The 17,086-nt window shown below is 35.5% G+C and overlaps 1 protein-coding gene and 1 long non-coding RNA gene across 3 annotated transcripts in view; both read right to left on the bottom strand.

Annotated features, from left to right (window-relative positions):
* LOC109073181 (NLR family CARD domain-containing protein 3-like) overlaps positions 1-7,408 on the bottom strand; it is a 28,379-nt gene extending 20,971 nt beyond the window's left edge. The window contains exons 1-7 of one of the 2 annotated variants that reach the window (XM_042736372.1): positions 7,291-7,408; positions 6,906-7,079; positions 6,710-6,826; positions 3,863-3,970; positions 3,682-3,742; positions 3,003-3,207; positions 1,067-2,828 (exon numbers count right to left, since the gene is read on the bottom strand). In XM_042736372.1, coding sequence (XP_042592306.1) covers positions 1,067-2,828; positions 3,003-3,207; positions 3,682-3,742; positions 3,863-3,970; positions 6,710-6,826; positions 6,906-6,964 — 2,312 coding nt within the window. In that variant the 5' untranslated portion in view covers positions 6,965-7,079; positions 7,291-7,408. The remainder of the gene's footprint in view (positions 1-1,066; positions 2,829-3,002; positions 3,208-3,681; positions 3,743-3,862; positions 3,971-6,709; positions 6,827-6,905; positions 7,080-7,290) is intronic. The other variant, XM_042736373.1, reaches the window with a different exon arrangement.
* A 1,114-nt stretch (positions 7,409-8,522) lies between these two features.
* Positions 8,523-10,299, bottom strand: LOC109096309. The gene is made up of 3 exons (XR_006156208.1): positions 10,265-10,299; positions 9,963-10,037; positions 8,523-8,781 (listed from the first exon to the last, which is right to left on the bottom strand). It is a non-coding gene; the product is annotated as an uncharacterized LOC109096309 (long non-coding RNA).
* Between the last annotated feature and the right edge of the window lie 6,787 nt (positions 10,300-17,086).

A 17,086-nucleotide genomic window follows, 5' to 3' on the forward strand; every position in this document is an offset into this window, starting at 1 on the left:
AATGTGTGAGTGTATAGTTTGAACCACTCCTCCTTTAATTAAATCATTTTTTTATTTTTATTATTCCTTTTAGTTTCCTAACGCTATTGGGACATTTTCATTTTCATTTTAACTTTACCTTATTTTAGTTATTTGACCATCACCATCTTCCCTCTTCGGTATAGGTTAGAGCAGTTATAGCAACTGTTGTCCCCTTAATGAGTTGTACAGGTTTTAGTAGCCTACTTCCTGTCTCTTCTATTACCCTCCTTACACCAGGCCCCTGAGCAGACTAGAAACACTACCTTTTGTTTCTGTTTATTACCTTAAGGTGTTTGATGTGTCCCTGCTAGTGCAGCTAACAGTCTCCCTAGGTTTTATGACCATGCTACATTCTAAATAAGGAAAGCCCTTCCTTTTCCCTCTGTTTCTTTCCGATTTTATTTCGGTTTTGTTTTATTTGATACCTTCATAGTGACCAGACCTGTGAACCATCAGTGCTTTGAGTAATAGTTTGACCATGTGTATAGCCCGGTCATTAGATGACCCCTGCTTACAGCCCCATCAACAAATTTACTTAATCAACACATCATGTAATTAATTAGATTACAAATTTTAATCGACTGACACCCCCTAATATATTACCTGCATCTGTCGTTCCTCAAGTGGCATTGACTGAAAATCTTTTACTTTTCCCCAATTTAACAATTTAACAAAGAAACATTTTGTCTAATAATTAAATTTAATGACAATGAATTAATATTACTTATAAATTATTAGACTGAATTTGAATTATTTTCATTTATTTTAACAAAACTGAATGTAACTTGAAGTAAATGATGATGATCCCAATCTAATATTTGTAATATCAGAGTCACAACCCTGTTCCTGAAGGCACGTCAACTTTGCACAGTTTGGATGAATCTCTCTTATCAAACACACTTGATTCAACTCATCAGATCATTAGTATAAAAATCTGTGATGTTAGCTGAGTGTGTCAATTAAAGAAAGACCTCAATATATACAGAAACACAGGCCTACTATATAAAATAAAGTCAATAAAACAAAGACACTGTAAAATACTCACTCAATCTTTCTAGATGCTTTGATCACTGGCAGCAGCCTCAGTAGACATTCTTCTGACGGATCATATTTACTCAGATTAAACTCATCCAGCTCTTCTTCAGAGTTCAACAGCACAAACACCAGAGCAGACCACTGAGCAGGAGACAGATGGACTCTAGAGAGACGATAGACACTTCTGCTGCTCAGGTATGTTTGGACTTCCTGCTCTAGTGAACGATCATTCAGTTCATTCAGACAGTGGAACAGATTGATGGATTTCTCTGGAGAGGGATTCTCCCTGATCTTCTGTTTGATGTATTCAGCTATTCCCTGACTGATCTGAGAGCTGCTTACTGTCTTTCTCAGGAGGCCTTGTAAGAGAGTCTGATTAGACTCTAGTGAGAGACCTAGAAGGAACCGGAGGAAAAGATCCCAGTGTCCGTTCTCACTCTGTAAGGCCTTGTCCACCTCTCCCTTCAGTAAACTGGTTATTGGTGACCCAGACATATTCAACAGTCCTGTGTTATGTTCAGAAAAGGACAGTAGCTTGAATAAAGCAGCAAGAAACTCCTGAATACTCAGATGAACAAAGCTGTACACCTTCCCCAACTGCAGTCCAAACTCCTCTCTGAAGATCTGGGTACAAACTCCTGAGTACACTGACACTTCTCTGACATCAATGCCACTCTCTTTCAGGTCATCCTCATAGAAGATCAGGTTCCCTTTTTCCAGCTGTTCAAAAGCCAGTTTTCCTAGAGACAGAATAGTCTTTCTAGCCTGATCAGGATCGATTTCATATTTCCCATCATACCTCTGTGTCTTCAATTTGGTCTGAAAGATCAGGAAGTGTGTGAACATTTGTGTGAGAGTCTTGGGAATCTCTGCACTCTCTGCTTTACCCATCATTCTCTCCAGAACAGTGGCTGAAATCCAGCAGAAGACTGGGATGTGACACATGATGTACAGACTTCTTGATGATCGGATGTGTGTGAAGATTCTGTCAGCCAGACTCTGATCATTTATTCTCTTGCTGAAATATTCCTCCTTCTGAGGGTTGTTGAATCCTCGTACTTCTGTGACCTGGTCGACACACTCAGGAGGGATCTGATTGGCTGCTGCTGGTCGAGAGGTGATCCAGAGGAGAGCAGAAGGAAGTAGATTCCCCTTGATGAGGTTGGTCAGCAGCACATCCACTGAAGCTGATTCTGTCACATCAGACAAGATCCTATTGTTTTGGAAATCTAGACGCAGTCGACACTCATCCAGACCATCAAATATGAACATGACTTTGTAGTCATCATAATCTGCATATGTAAATTCTTTGGTTTCTGTGTGAAGGTGGTTTAGAAGATCCACAAGACTGATTTTTTTTTGTATCAAGTTCAGCTCTCTGAAAGGAAGTGGAAATATGAAATGAACATCCTGATTGGCTTTTCCTTCAGACCAGTCCAGAATGAACTTCTGCACAGAGACTGTTTTTCCAATTCCAGCGACTCCTTTAGTCAGCACAGTTCTGATGGGTTTGTCTTGTCCAGGTGAGGGTTTAAATATGTCATTGCAGTTGATTGGTGTCTCCTGTGTCTCTGGTCTCCTGGACACTGTCTCAATCTGTCTCACCTCATGTTCATTATTGACCTCTCCACTGCCTCCCTCTGTGATGTAGAGCTCTGTGTAGATCTCATTCAGACGTGTTGAGTCTCCATGATTGGACAGTCCTTCACTGATTCTCTGATATTTATCCTGTAGTCTGGATCTGAGTTTTTGTTGATACACAGGCATCAGTTCTGAGTAAAGGAAATAATTGTTGATATTGGCAGAGCAATATATTAGAAGTGTATTTTTAGGTTTGATATGTTAGTTATTAGATTGTGTCGTGACATTCAGGAACATTAGTGACTGAAGACAGAAGGTTGATAATAAAAAACACAGGCTATAATCTGCTGATCCAGAGCTCTTACTGGTCTGTAGTGTGTTAGCGAGGTCTGTCTGGTTCATCTTCCTCAGGATGAGCAGTGTGATCTTCAGAAGCCCCTCTCTGACTCTGCTATGACCCTCATCATCATAATGGTCTCTTTCAGAGCATTCTGGGTTATCTGGATTCAACAGTCTCTTAAAGCTTTTTAACTCACTCTTCATCACAGAGATGATTTTGTGCTCAAGCTCCTAAAATCACAGAGAATATTCAAACAATAAACCTTTATTCCATCACAGAGAAGGTGAACCAAAGTATCAATACACAAGAGTCAAGCCTGTATTTATTTTGTAGTTTATTCAAAGGCATGAATACTAATAAACATCACTGAATTATATCACACCTGCTAATAACTTCCACTGTATGCTCAAACATCAGCGTCTACAGATACTGAGGTTAAAAGAGAGAGTTTGACTGGATTGGCTGTTTGCTAGATTGATGTTCATCTTTGTGCAGCAGTCAGGTTACATATGAATTCATCTTCTCTGCTTTAGTGGACATTAATCTGCTTTATAGTGAACTACAAATTATTTTACGTGGGTAGGAAAGTAAATGTGACTATTACAGAGAGGATTTCACAGATTTATCCATTTCCTAAGACTTTTACCAAGAGAGTAAATGAGTTGGGACACACACACACACACACACACACACACAAAAAAAACCTTGAAAATAGAGTCTAAGTTTTTCTTTGCTGTATGTGATTCTGGTCCTTCATGTTTTTGACTGTAGTTAAAGAAATATTGAATATTTTTGTAAATATGTATTAATGTTTTAAATACAGATCAGTAAATTAATGAATATCATATAAACTGTATATTTCTTATATTGTAAACTAAACAACACCTCAGATCAGCAGATGTGTCTCCCGAGCTGAAATTATATGGAAGACTCATTGACTGGTCACTCTTCATCGACACACAGCTGGGTTCAGGAGATTCATTCTCACACAGACTGAAAAACAACATCAATAAAAATTGTTTCTGAAAATCTCACAATGATCTGACAAAAATACCTTTACTCTTTCAACCTCCCTTTAATGTTCATCTCTTTCACTTGAGTACCGAAAAATGGCAATGGGGAGGTTGTTAAATTTTTAAATAAGCATTTCATATTTCCTACGATTAATTTATGTTTCTCATCTAAACATATTTTAATCATGAACCACATATTTATTCTGTAAGGATGTTCAATCATACAGAATTAGTCATGTTGAAGCTAAATAAAGTAGTTATGTGTTCTTCAGAAACCCTGCCCCTTTGCGAAGGAAACCGATTCGAGCCCATCGACATCTTGTCTCTCGCTGTGGATGGGATCTGAACTCTACATGGAGGTAATTAAAAAATGAAACTAAAATTCAGTTTAGTTCTCAAGTTGTTCCAAACCTGTATACATTTCTTTGTTCTGCTGAACACAAAGAAAGGTATTTTGAAGAATGCTTATAACCGAACAGTTTTGGGTCACCATTAGCCGCATTTCCACTGTCGGGCCAGTGCGAGCCAGGGCTTAAAACGGGCCGTGTGGGGCTAATAGCCTCGGGCCAGTAGCACGAGGCCAGAAATAGAGCTGCGTTTCCACCGTCGGGCCAGAAGCTCTGCTGCACGTCACTAAAAAACGCCCTTTACACGCCTCTCAGGAACAACGTCATGCAATCCAATCATTTCACCAACAAAGAGAAGTTATCAGAAAACTAATGAGAATAAGTCACTGGAACTAGCGCGATCACAAAACGAACATGATAACAGCGGCCTTTTGTTTGCATCCTTTGTTAAATATTCAAATTCCAAAGCATCGATCTTTTACTATAAGCGATACATTGAGCATAATGAATCAATTTATCAGGACTCAAAATTAATCACACAGAAATAAATGTATTTTATTTATTTATTTTTAACGCTTATGAAAATAGCCTGCTTATTCAGTGAAACTGTTTCTGTTTATTTTTAGCCACATTAGCCTATATACGTCACATTTAGAATGAATGATAATAACTCTATTTTTATAAAAGCTCCCGAACAAAAATCATTATTATATTTTGATGACATGCTACGCGGAGCTAAACTCTCGAGACGAGACTTATGACAGATAAAATATGTTACTAAATAAATACACAATTGTGATAGAGAATAAGAAGCTGACGTCTGATTTCTCCAAGTGGTTGCATTCACCATGTTTATTATGGTAACGTTAATGTTTTAGCGTGCATAGTCTTTTACATCGCTTATAAATATTTCTGCCTTTTATGATGATTATAATCCACATCGGATCGCGTTATTTCAAACACTCGTTGCTTACTGAAAGTGAGTTTTGAGCTCAGCTTATTTTTTAAAAGTTTTTAATGTTGATGTTTTAGCTGTTATCTTTCTGAAATGAACGGCGCGGACACTCTCCAGACGCGAAGAAACTCCGCCTTCGTTCATAACCACTCCTCTAGCCCCAGCTGGCCCGCTTTGGCCCAAGGTTTTCGTCGGGCCAAAAAACCCTGGCCTTGGCCCCGAGGAAGCCCCGACGAGGCACTATCAAGCCCTGGAAGTGACAGTGGAAACGCGACTGGCCCTGGCACACACTAGCACGCCCGCTTTAAGCCCGACAGTGGAAACGCGGCTATTGACTTCCAAAGTATTTTTTCTACTATATGGAAATCAATGGTGCCCCAAAGCTATTTGTCCTCATATCTTCCTTTGTGTTCAGCAGAACAAAGACATTTAGGTTTGGAACAACTTAAGGTTGAGTAAATGGTACCAGAATTTTCATTTTTGGGTGAACTATCCCTTGAAGTATTCATTTGAGGAGCTTAATAGTGGAGCTTTAAAACCAGCACACTTTCTTTCTTAAAAAAATGTAGAATTTTTTTTTTTTTTTTTTTTTTTATTTTAGCTATGCTCTCATGGTTCATTTTGTGTAACAATGTATTACCTTAAGGAAGGTTTTTTTTTTTTGTTTGTTTTTTTGCTTTTATATGGGATTACATTATATTTTAACATATGCATTTCAAACAAATGAGCTATGAAAAAAAAAACATTATCTTTATACCAAGAAATCTTTATGAATATTTCCACACTTCAAAAAATATCTATATTTATTTTTCCAAGAAATGTTTTTGCTTATTGCCTTACTGCTTTTAATAATGTTCAGTATTTAGGTTGCTAAAATGTTATAAAATGTTATAGTCGACCAAAGATTTTTTAACCTGTTATTAATAAATATAAATATCTGTCATAGATCATAAATATCAGTTGTGTTTAATTTATTGAAACACCACTGCATATATATAATAAATAAAGCTTTCATTTAAACAAAAATCATGTTAAATCAACATGAGGTACCATCACATAGAAAGCAAAAAACAACATAAAAAATCATGTTCATTTGACAAACGTATGTTGGGTAACATAAACGGAGACACATTATGTTGAGAAAACATAACAGAAATATGTGGAACTGATGTACATATTTTTTATGTTAATACAGTCTGTTGTGTCTTGAGAGTTAAAATATTAAAGTATTATTTTTCTATCAATAAAAGGAATCTGCCCCATGTGCCCTTTTCATTCATGCATTATTTCATAAAATAGACCAATACACACATATAGATACAGACAGACACAGAAACATCCAGCAGCAACAGAGACACCCGGTGAATGTCTATAATGCACCACACCTGCAGTATATGTGACACTCATAATAACTCACCTGGACTCAACAGAAGAGTCTTCCTCTCTGCAGAGATCTGAAAGTTTGATAGGTTGTTTTTTCCTCACAGACACATCAGTGTGTTCAGGTAAGGCTGATTCAAAACGCTGAATCAGACTATAAATGAACAATGTTATTGTAGTATGCATTATTGTTTCTGAGCATTAAAAATGTGTAACATTTCAAGTTTTCTCACCTCTTGACTGTCTTTATCGGTGTGTCATGTTCTTCAGAGAGATTCATTCTGAAGGCCATGGTTTCCTCTAAAAGCAGATCCAGATGTTGATCACAGAGTCAGTTATGAATCAATCTCAGCAATTAATTTTTCACAAATCCACCTCTTTCTCAACAGTCAGTCCACAACAATGACCTGCACACATGAAAAACTATTTCATCCTGACATTATTTACACAGAATCAAATTATTCACAAACTGCGTAACAAATTCAGACCAGCACTGTGTTAAAATGGAAGCAAAAGTGGAATCTGACGACTTACAGACTCACTTTTGTTGTACTTCACTTAAAACCAGTCTGGGTTGATTTTGGCTATCAAAGATGATTGTAAAATCGTGATACTCACTGTTTTTCTCTCTTCATGTAGTTTACTTCCTCATATGACAAAACAGATCCAGCTGTAATTGTTGGACTTGAAGCACGGCTGCAGACGGCGGTCAACGAGAGCAGTCGCTTGCAGTCGGGGGCGGAGTTGAAAACAGACACCTCAAGCCGGACACTTTCTACTCCCGTTAGTGACACTCACGCTGTGTTTGCATACTTTATCACATATGAAGTGAATTAAATGCAATATTTGTCAAATACAAAGACGTTTCAGAAACATTTTCATGAGCAGCAGAATACTTTTTATGTACTGCGTAATACAGCGCCATCTTTTCAAAAATAAAGTTCGCCATAATCATATACTATTTAAATACTAATAAAGTGGGGGTATATGCTTTTATCAGTGTTGAACAGTGTTACTGTTCTAAAAACACATATTTGTGGCCATAATTGGAATTGAAAAGAATAAACCCGAAATACACGTGATCGTCTGCGGTCGCTCTGGAAAAACTGAGGTGGGTGAGTCAGCCATTATAGTCTTGCGTAACCAGACCTTAAGACTGCGGCTGAAGTTCTGGAATTCATTTCTGAAGTAACTGTGGTACACTTATTTTGGTCATGTCACTACACTCAGAAGCTTTGGGATGATATTGGTGTGTTTGTCAAGTGTAAGATTTGCCAGGCTTCTCATGAAAAACATTATATTTGGGTATTATGACTCCGACCCCACAAATGAAAATATCTGTTTTGTTATTAATTTAATTTTTGTCCTATATAATTAAGGATTTTCCAGGACAACCATATGGAAACGACTGTGGTATATTTATGTTTATGGTAAGATGTGTACAATATGTGTGGTGGTTAATTTATATAGTTTTTGCCGAAATACTGACTTGTCTTTCATTTATAGTCTGCATTGTACATAGTGCTGGATGCCCCGTTAAGAAAATATATTTTTAAATATATTTTCAAATATATTTCAAAATATACAAAAAATGGCCAAAAAATATATTTCCTAAAATATATTTCAGAATATATTTACATAAATATATTTTCTACAAATACATTTTTGGCCATTTTTTGTATGTTTTTACATATATTTCAAAATATATTTGAAAATATAAAAAAATGGCCAAAAAATATATTAATAGTGTCCACCTCAAATAATAATATTTTATATTATATCTAAAGTTTTTTTTGCTTAATTTAAATAGTAAAATAATTTATTAAACAACAACAAATATTTTGCCCTGCATATATTTCAGTCCAAGAAAATACATTCACAATGTAACATTTGAATAAAATCTTTATTTTCTGTCTAAAATGTGAACATATAACACACCTGAATAAAAATCAAGTAAGGAACATGCTATAAATTAAAGAATAACAACAAAAAAACAATAACAAAATTAGCTCCTTTTTTTTTCAAGCAGTCTCAGTTCCCCCAGCTTGGAATTCACTGCAATACCCAAAGCTCCTCTGGACACATTGGGAAACCTCTTCTTGACTGCCACTGTAAGAGACAAAAATCACTGATATATTTTAGGGTTAGTTCATGCACCCAAAAATGAAAATTCTGTCATTACTCACGCTCATGTTGTTCTAACCCTGTTAAGACTCTTGTTCATCTTCTAAACACAACTGAAGATATTTTAATAACATCTGAGAGATTTCTGTCCCTCCATTGCCGCGTATTTTGCCACTGCCTATGTTAATGACGGCCAGGTGTCCACTGGCGCAGAGCAGAGACAGCGTTTTCAAATAATTTCTATGGAGCAAGAAGTGAGCAAGAAGCTCAACTTCCATAGGAATGAATTGAAAATGTAACTTGAATTTGATTTATTTTTTTGGTCACAGATGCTGACATGGCATTAAATAAAACTATACTGACACTGATCATTATAAAGCGATCGTGTCTCTTCAGAAAATTGACTAAATCGCTCAATTGACCGTTTGTAAAGACCCGCCCCCCTTAAAGTTACGGTTGCTATGTCCGACAAGCCACACCGCTCTCACACCCCACCATGTTCTCACGCAGTGATTATGATTGGTCAGATCACCTGTCAATCAAACTGCCTGCAAAGGGTCAATTAGCATTTACGTTCTCCTTATGAAACTTTTTGAAGCATCAAAGTGGTAGTTAAGTAGTTGTCAAAGGAGGGACAGAAAACATCTCAGATTTTATATCAAAAAGATATTAATTTCTGTTACGAAGATGAACGAAAATCTTACAGGTTTGGAAATGACATGAGGGTGAGTAAATTACAATTTTCTTTTAACTGAAATTTTCTAGTAAATTTTCCTTTCACCAACTCTGCGTTCGAAATCAAATACTTCTCTACTATATAGTATATGAAAAACAATACGCCAACAGAGTAGCATGTCCAAATTCATAGTATTTAAAAAAAAAAATAGTAGGCAAAAATTATCCTGATGACCTACTACTTTTGCAGAGATTCTGAAGTGTACATACAATGGACACTTTACTATACCATGAGGCTACGGGAGGGATTTATGACTGGCAGTAAAGCGGCGTAAATGACACCACTAAATCAACCATGTTGTTACTGTCATGTGACTTACCAATGTCCGAAATTCATTCATATAGAACGTACTTTTTTAACGGTTTTGTAAAGTTAAATTTAAATACAAATCTACTCAAACATTTCAGACACACTGCAAGTCTTGATTTACCAAATATGGCTCCCATGGTTTCCTTGTCAAGGGCATGTCTTCTCTCTGCACTACCATCAGTTTTACTCTTTCCCCCTACAAAAGACAATACATGATACACAAACATTTGAATAGGGTACAGAGGGCATGCACAATTGTCTTCTGACTAGTTATAGATTTCCAAATATTTTTGTTCACCTCAACATTGGAAGTAAAGAAAAATAACTGGGTTTGAAAGATATTTGTATGGGTATGTTAGACTACTTTTTTAGACTACTCAGATTAATATCTAAGAATTTGACTTGGCCTTTGAAATTGTTTACCTTTCAAATTGCTGTGGATCAGAACTTCTAGTGGGGAAGGCGGCCATTAAAAGAACACGCACCATTGAAGTGGCTGTTTGGGCCTGCAGGGCTAGAAGTCCATTGATGCTTTAGGATTTTTATGCCCGTGCCATGTGCTAACTCCACCTGTGGTTGTGATCACATAAAAAGAGATTTATAATATACATTATTTTCAAATCAAATCTTTAAAACTTGTTTAAGTTTTTATTTAGCCATTTCACCCATTGCAGAAATGCATAACAAATATGTATGTACAGACCTAAATCCTCAGCAAAAAGTACTTACATAATTAGCATCACTGGAACACTAAAAAAAAATAAAAATAAAATTAAAACAAAATGAAAGTCAACAATGTTATTACAGACAGACTGTTGCTGGTAAACTCTAAAGCAAAGGTGGAAGAGTTTACCTACAAACCTTTACATACCTTTATTAAAGGAACACTCCCCACATTTTTTCATATTAAACTATGTTATTCCCTTAACTAAGACGAGTTGATACACACCTCTCTCGTGCTCAGTGCATGCACTCAATCGCTCTGGCGCGTGGAGACACTTTGATAGCACTTAACTTAGCCCAGTTCATTCATTAGGGACCAGACAGAGATGAAGTTAGAAGCGACCAAACACCTCCACGTTTCTCTATTTAAATACAGTTACACAAGTTACACGACCAAGTATGGTGACACAAAACAAACGTGGCGCTTTTCTAAGCAGGTAAAAAGGATAACTATAATGTATGGCGGAATAGCACTGGGAGCACTTCGACTCGGCGAAGTAAAAAGTCACGTTGGTTCTAATGACAGAAGTGAGAGGGAGAGAAGATTTTTCAGGAGTGATAATATTACTGCGCCGAGTCGAAGTGCTCCCAGTGCTATTCCGCCATACATTATAGTTATCCTTTTTACCCGCTTAGAAAAGCGCCACGTTTTATTTTGTGTCACCATACTTGGTCAAAAAACGGTGGAGTGTTCCTTTAAGAATTAACAAAGCAATGACTCGTAAACTACACCATGTATTTTGGCAAGGCCAAAAACAAAATACTTACTTTAGCAGACAGAGAAGCATTGGATGGAGCCTTCGGCACCTGTAAAGCAGAATACTCATTAAAAACAATACACAACACTGAGCCTCATAAAATCTTTTTACAAGTATCAAATATCACAACGTTGCACAACTATCAAAACATTACTCCTTGTAAGACTTGTGACTCATATTTTGATGGAGGTATATACGGGACGGGTATATAGATATATATGCATATATATATTTGGTGTACGCAAGTGAATAGGTACAAAGTTAACATGTTCTGAAAAGACAGAAAAAACTTAATTGTAAGTTTCCAGTAGTTCCAGTAAGACTCCAGTAGTTTAATAAATGTCTTCTGAAGCAATCTAGTGGATTTTGGGTGAGAACAGACCAAAGCATTCCTCCAAAATATACCTCTACTATAAATCTTGACACAAGCAATCAACTTCATGATCATGATTAATTCAATTACTCCATCTAGTGCTCTGTGCATGTGTTAAAGGGGTAGTTCACCCAAACATGAAATTTCTGTCAGTAATTACTCACCCTCATGTCGTTCCAAACCCGTAAGACTTTCACTCTTCGATCATCTTCTGAACACAAATTAAGATATTTTTGATGAAATTCGAGAGCTTTCTGACCCCTCCATAGACATCATACATCATCATAACTACTTTCAAGGCCAAAGACATTGTTAAAATAGTCCATGTGACTCCAGTGGTTTAACCTTAAATGTTATGAAGCGACGAGAATACTTTTTGTGCATAAAAAAATAACAGCTTCAGAGACTGATACGGAAGAGAATAAATTGTAAGAACTGAATAAAGACTTTTTTTTTTTTTTTTTTTTTTTGTGAACAAAATTTATGCTCGAACCACTGGAGTCACATGGAATATTTTAACAATGTCTTTACTACTTGTCTGGGCCTTGAAAAGTGGTAATGATTTTTTCTATCTACGTGGGGTCAGAAATCTCTAAGATTTCATCTAAAATATCTTAATTTGTGTTCCGAAGAAGAACTTAGGTCTTACGGGTTTGGAACAACATGAGGGTGAGAAATTTATGACAGAAATTTAATTTTTGGGTGAACTATCCCTTTAAACACTATGTTAATGACTATATATGCATATAGTCACCATATCTCCATCATAACATATGCTGAGGAAAAAAGTCACACAAACATGAGTAAACACAAAGGTGAGTAAATTATGAGATATATCAATTTTAGGTGAACTATTGTTTATCTAGCACAGTCATGTTCAAATCACTAAGATGCTATGAATAATGTTCCTGACTTGACAAGTATATTTGAATGTAAAAAATAAAATAAAGACAATAGTTAAAATGCATAACTTACATCAAGGACATCTGCATTTGATTCCACAGGCTAAAAATGAATATGGTAAATGGATATGTTAGCAATAGTACTGGACAATTGTTTACAATATAAGTTTATCTACTGATCTAAAGATGTAACTGTGGCTCTTGTAGCAGGATAATTATACCACAAAATGCAGAGATTTAATATACAGTATAGTAGTTTGCATGTAGCTGTGGTATGAAGTACAACTTGTTCTGTTGTAATTTCTTCACAATTATTTTAATTAATTTCATGGTTTATTATAAATGTAAAAAAAATCTATTAGAAAAGTCAATATTTCAATAGTTGTGCTTAGTATGTGACATAATAGCATGTGGCATAAACATTACATAAAAAGCAGCTAATACTTACTTTAGGAGCATGTGAGAGGGGAACATGAGATGGAGTCTTTGACATCATGAACATCTGCAACAGATTCCACAAGCTATTGTAAACTGAACCAAAACAACAACAACAACAATAATGATAATGATAAACAAATTATTTAATTAGATTTAAATCTTACGTCAGGGGCATCTGCATTTGATTTCATGGGCTGAAATAAGTAGGCAGAAATATTACTACCGAGCAAGCAAAAAAACTCCAAAGGTCTTAAAATGTTTTAAAAGGCAAGGAAATGTGGAGCATTGTCATTAGTAAAATAAATTAAGGCATAACTGTTACATCATGTAAAAAATTATTCTAACCTCCTGAAGTAAGTGCTCTGTAGCCAGAAGGAGAGGTGGGATTTCTGTGAACGTAAAATTAAACTATATTAAATAAATAAATTAAATTAAATTAAATATATATATATATATATATATATATATATATATATATATATATATATATATATAATAAAGAGTTCTATCAAGTATTTCATTTTAAATATATATAGTAACATAACAGTACTTACTTTTAAGTATTTCATTTTTCAGCCTCTCATTTTCTTTATTTAGATTCATGTTCTCTTCTCTCAGCTGATTTATCACACGCTGTAGATGTTCAATTTTTCTTTCATTCCACAACTTTAGATCATTTGGTAGGTCTGTGAGCTGTCCCTTAAACACACATCATTGACTGTAAACAAGTACATTTATATGTATTCATAAATATGTTATATATAACATATATAAATATATTCACATATGGGAAACACTAACCTTTTTCTTAGCTGCTGGTTCCTCTCTCAACATCTGCGGCCTCTAGGAGTTTCATTGAAGGTTTACTCTTTCTCTTAAGAGTGTCTACTGGCTTGGGTAGCTGTTCTTCAAGCTCCTTAAGTTTTACCAGACTTAAACCCCACTGAAATCTGTGGATAGAATAATATGGAGGTAAATCAGTAGCTAAACTCGAGAGGTTGGACATCTGAATGTGAGAACTTGTCATATTAACATTTGTATTTGTAAGTTGAAAATTTACACTTACAGCTCTGATGTGAAAAGCTAAATCTTTCAATTTGCACACACAGACAATGATCAAACACCCGTGTTTTGAATTGGAAGTTGTAGATTAATAGTCACAAATGTGTAAAATGACATACACAAAATGTTTACGACATATTTACTTTTGCACTTTACTTCAGTTCGCTGCACAACGTCAAGTCGGCACTTACAACCTCTCAGATCTGGCAGTACGAGTTCAAATCCTAGCGCTCTGACTTTTGCTACTCTTTTTGCAGTATTCCTGTTGCAAAAACTCACTTGTGCACTTGTATATGCAGATGTGAGAGCGCAGAGCCAGGGGCGGGGCTTTGGTGCGAACGAATGAAGACATTTTATTGGTCGATGCCTGACCAATGAACAACGCCAGCCAGCCACCGCGACATGCCAAGAAAGAAATGTGTTTTATTTCATACATATGTATCAGTTATTTGTAAAACACTGCAAACTATTTTCACTGAATATCCTTAGCTTTTACAGGATTTTAAGACACTGCATTCATTTTGTCATTCAGGTATTATTCTGGTAGACAAATAATGCAACATCTTTCATATGTATATCCCACGGCATATCGCTGTGCCAGAATTGCAACATAACTCTGTTGTTTTTATTATTTTTATGATTTGTAAAATAATTTAAACTTCTTCATTGGATTAAAATTCCTTAATTTGCTTGTCAGTAATGAACCTTTTTAAAATGCAACATAAAAAAAGCTTATAAAAAATCGAGTGTTGATAAGTCTAAATGTACATTAAAAAAGCAAAACCTAAAAAAATAAAGCAGTTATGACCAGCAATACTGTTTTGAGCAACTAGAGTAGAGCTAAATACATCTATTTATTTATAACATCATAAGGCCATCTAGTGGTTAAACAATGGCATTACATATGAATATTATCTTTTGGACACCAAATGCCTCTAATTTGCCTCTTTGCACTGGAATTTAAATGAAATGAAATTTAAATTAAATTAAAAAATTAAATTTAAATTGAATTTAAAAACATTTTCTCTATTTTAACCCTAAATACTACACTTATTGTAATATAAATAATAAGCATATTAGAAATTGTTATATTTTAAATGGTCATTCATGGATCATAATTATTGCGCATATTATTTAGTATCATAATCTCTTCAAAATTAACTAAAAGGACTGAGCTAAGTAAGAGCTATGTAAGAGCTATGTAGTACAGTTATTTTATTGGTTAAAAGTTCCACTTAAGGTGTTTTGATCACATTTGACTGCTAAGGAGTATGCGAATGCGAATAAATACTGTTTCATCTCCCAGAATAAAATGCTAAGCGTAGTCAGCCATGCACAGTCAATGTACATTATGTGTTAATAATTACTAAAAATCGCTGCAAATATAGTGAAACTGCTGTCTGTCCTGATTAATCCCATTCAAATAGATTGACAGCGCGAGATGTTTAGTACTATTGATAGCTCCACATGACCGACGTGGCGGTGAGATCAAAGCATGTCACAACTGTTTCTCAGCTGCTCTGGTGCAGCGATATTACTCTGCAATATGCAGTGGGATATACATATGAAAGATGTTGCATTATTTGTCTACTAGATAATACCTGAATGACAAAATGAAATGCAGTGTCTTAAAATTCATGTAAAAGCTTAGCATATACAAATAGGCCTAACTGATACATATGCATAAAATAAAACACAAATTTCTTTCTTGGCAAGAGTCGCGATGGCTGGCGTTGTTCATGGTCAGGCATCGACCAATAAAATGTCTTGCTCTCACCAAAGCCCCGCCCCTGGCTCTGCGCTCTCACATCTGCATATACAAGTGCACAAGTGAGTTTTGCAACAGGAATACTGCAAAAAGAGTAGCAAAAGTCAGAGCGCTAGGATTTGAACTCGTACTGCCAGATCTGAGAGGTTTGTAAGTGCCGACTTGACGTTGTGCAGCGAAAACTGAAGTAAAGTGCAAAAGTAAATATGTCGTAAACATTTGTGTCTGTCATTTTACACACATTTGTGATATTAATCTACAACTTCAATTCAAAACACGGGTGTTTGATCATTGTCTGTGTGTGCAAATTGAAAGATTCCAGCTTTTCACATCAGAGCTGTGAGTGTAAATTTCAACTTACAAATACGAATGTTAAATATGACAAGTTCTCACATTCAGATGTTCCAACCTCTCGAGTTTAGCTACTGATTTACCTCCATAGAATAATGCTGATCAAGTCATAACATGGTCCTGATGATTTTAATTATATATATATATATATATATATATATATATATATATATATATATATACTATATATATATTTTTTTTTTTTTTTTTTTTTTATGAATATTTTACTGACGTCTTGTTATAAGTGTATCCAGAATATTAAAGGATGACATAAGAGTATATTAAAGACATCGTTAAAATAGTCCAAGTGAGCCACTGTAGTCACTTGGACTATATTAACGATGACTTTAATAACTATTCTGGGCCAGCAAGTTTCAATCCCTTATGGAGGAGTGAGACAGCTCTCAGATTTCATCAAAAATATCTTAATTTGTGTTCCGAAGATGAACAAAAGTTTTACGGGTCTTGTCAAAGCTCTATGAATGCAAAAACACGTTTATTTTAAAAACTGGGGACATTATCGAATAGGTAACGTTACCTGCTATCTTGATGATGGAGGCCTCAAAAACCGGCCAACCGCCTTTCGGCTTTTTGACGCCTTGGTGCCACTCCACAAAGTAAACGTCATTTTCTTCTAGACCCGCTGAGTATTCATCCTCATCAAATCCTCTAATATGTGCAGTTGGAGAATTGAGAATTTTTCATCCTCCACCCACTTAATTAACGCGAACAATAATCGGCTTGTTTTTCTTCCCGTCTCCAATCCTCGGTGCAGTCACGTAATTCGCGCCTCAGGCAACGTTTTTTTTTTTTTTTTTTTTCCCCTTAATGACGTCATCAAACTGCTTTTTTAATTAACGAAATTGTTGA

Source organism: Cyprinus carpio, chromosome B13, assembly GCF_018340385.1.
Source record: "Cyprinus carpio isolate SPL01 chromosome B13, ASM1834038v1, whole genome shotgun sequence".
In the NCBI taxonomy this organism is placed as follows: domain Eukaryota; kingdom Metazoa; phylum Chordata; class Actinopteri; order Cypriniformes; family Cyprinidae; genus Cyprinus; species Cyprinus carpio.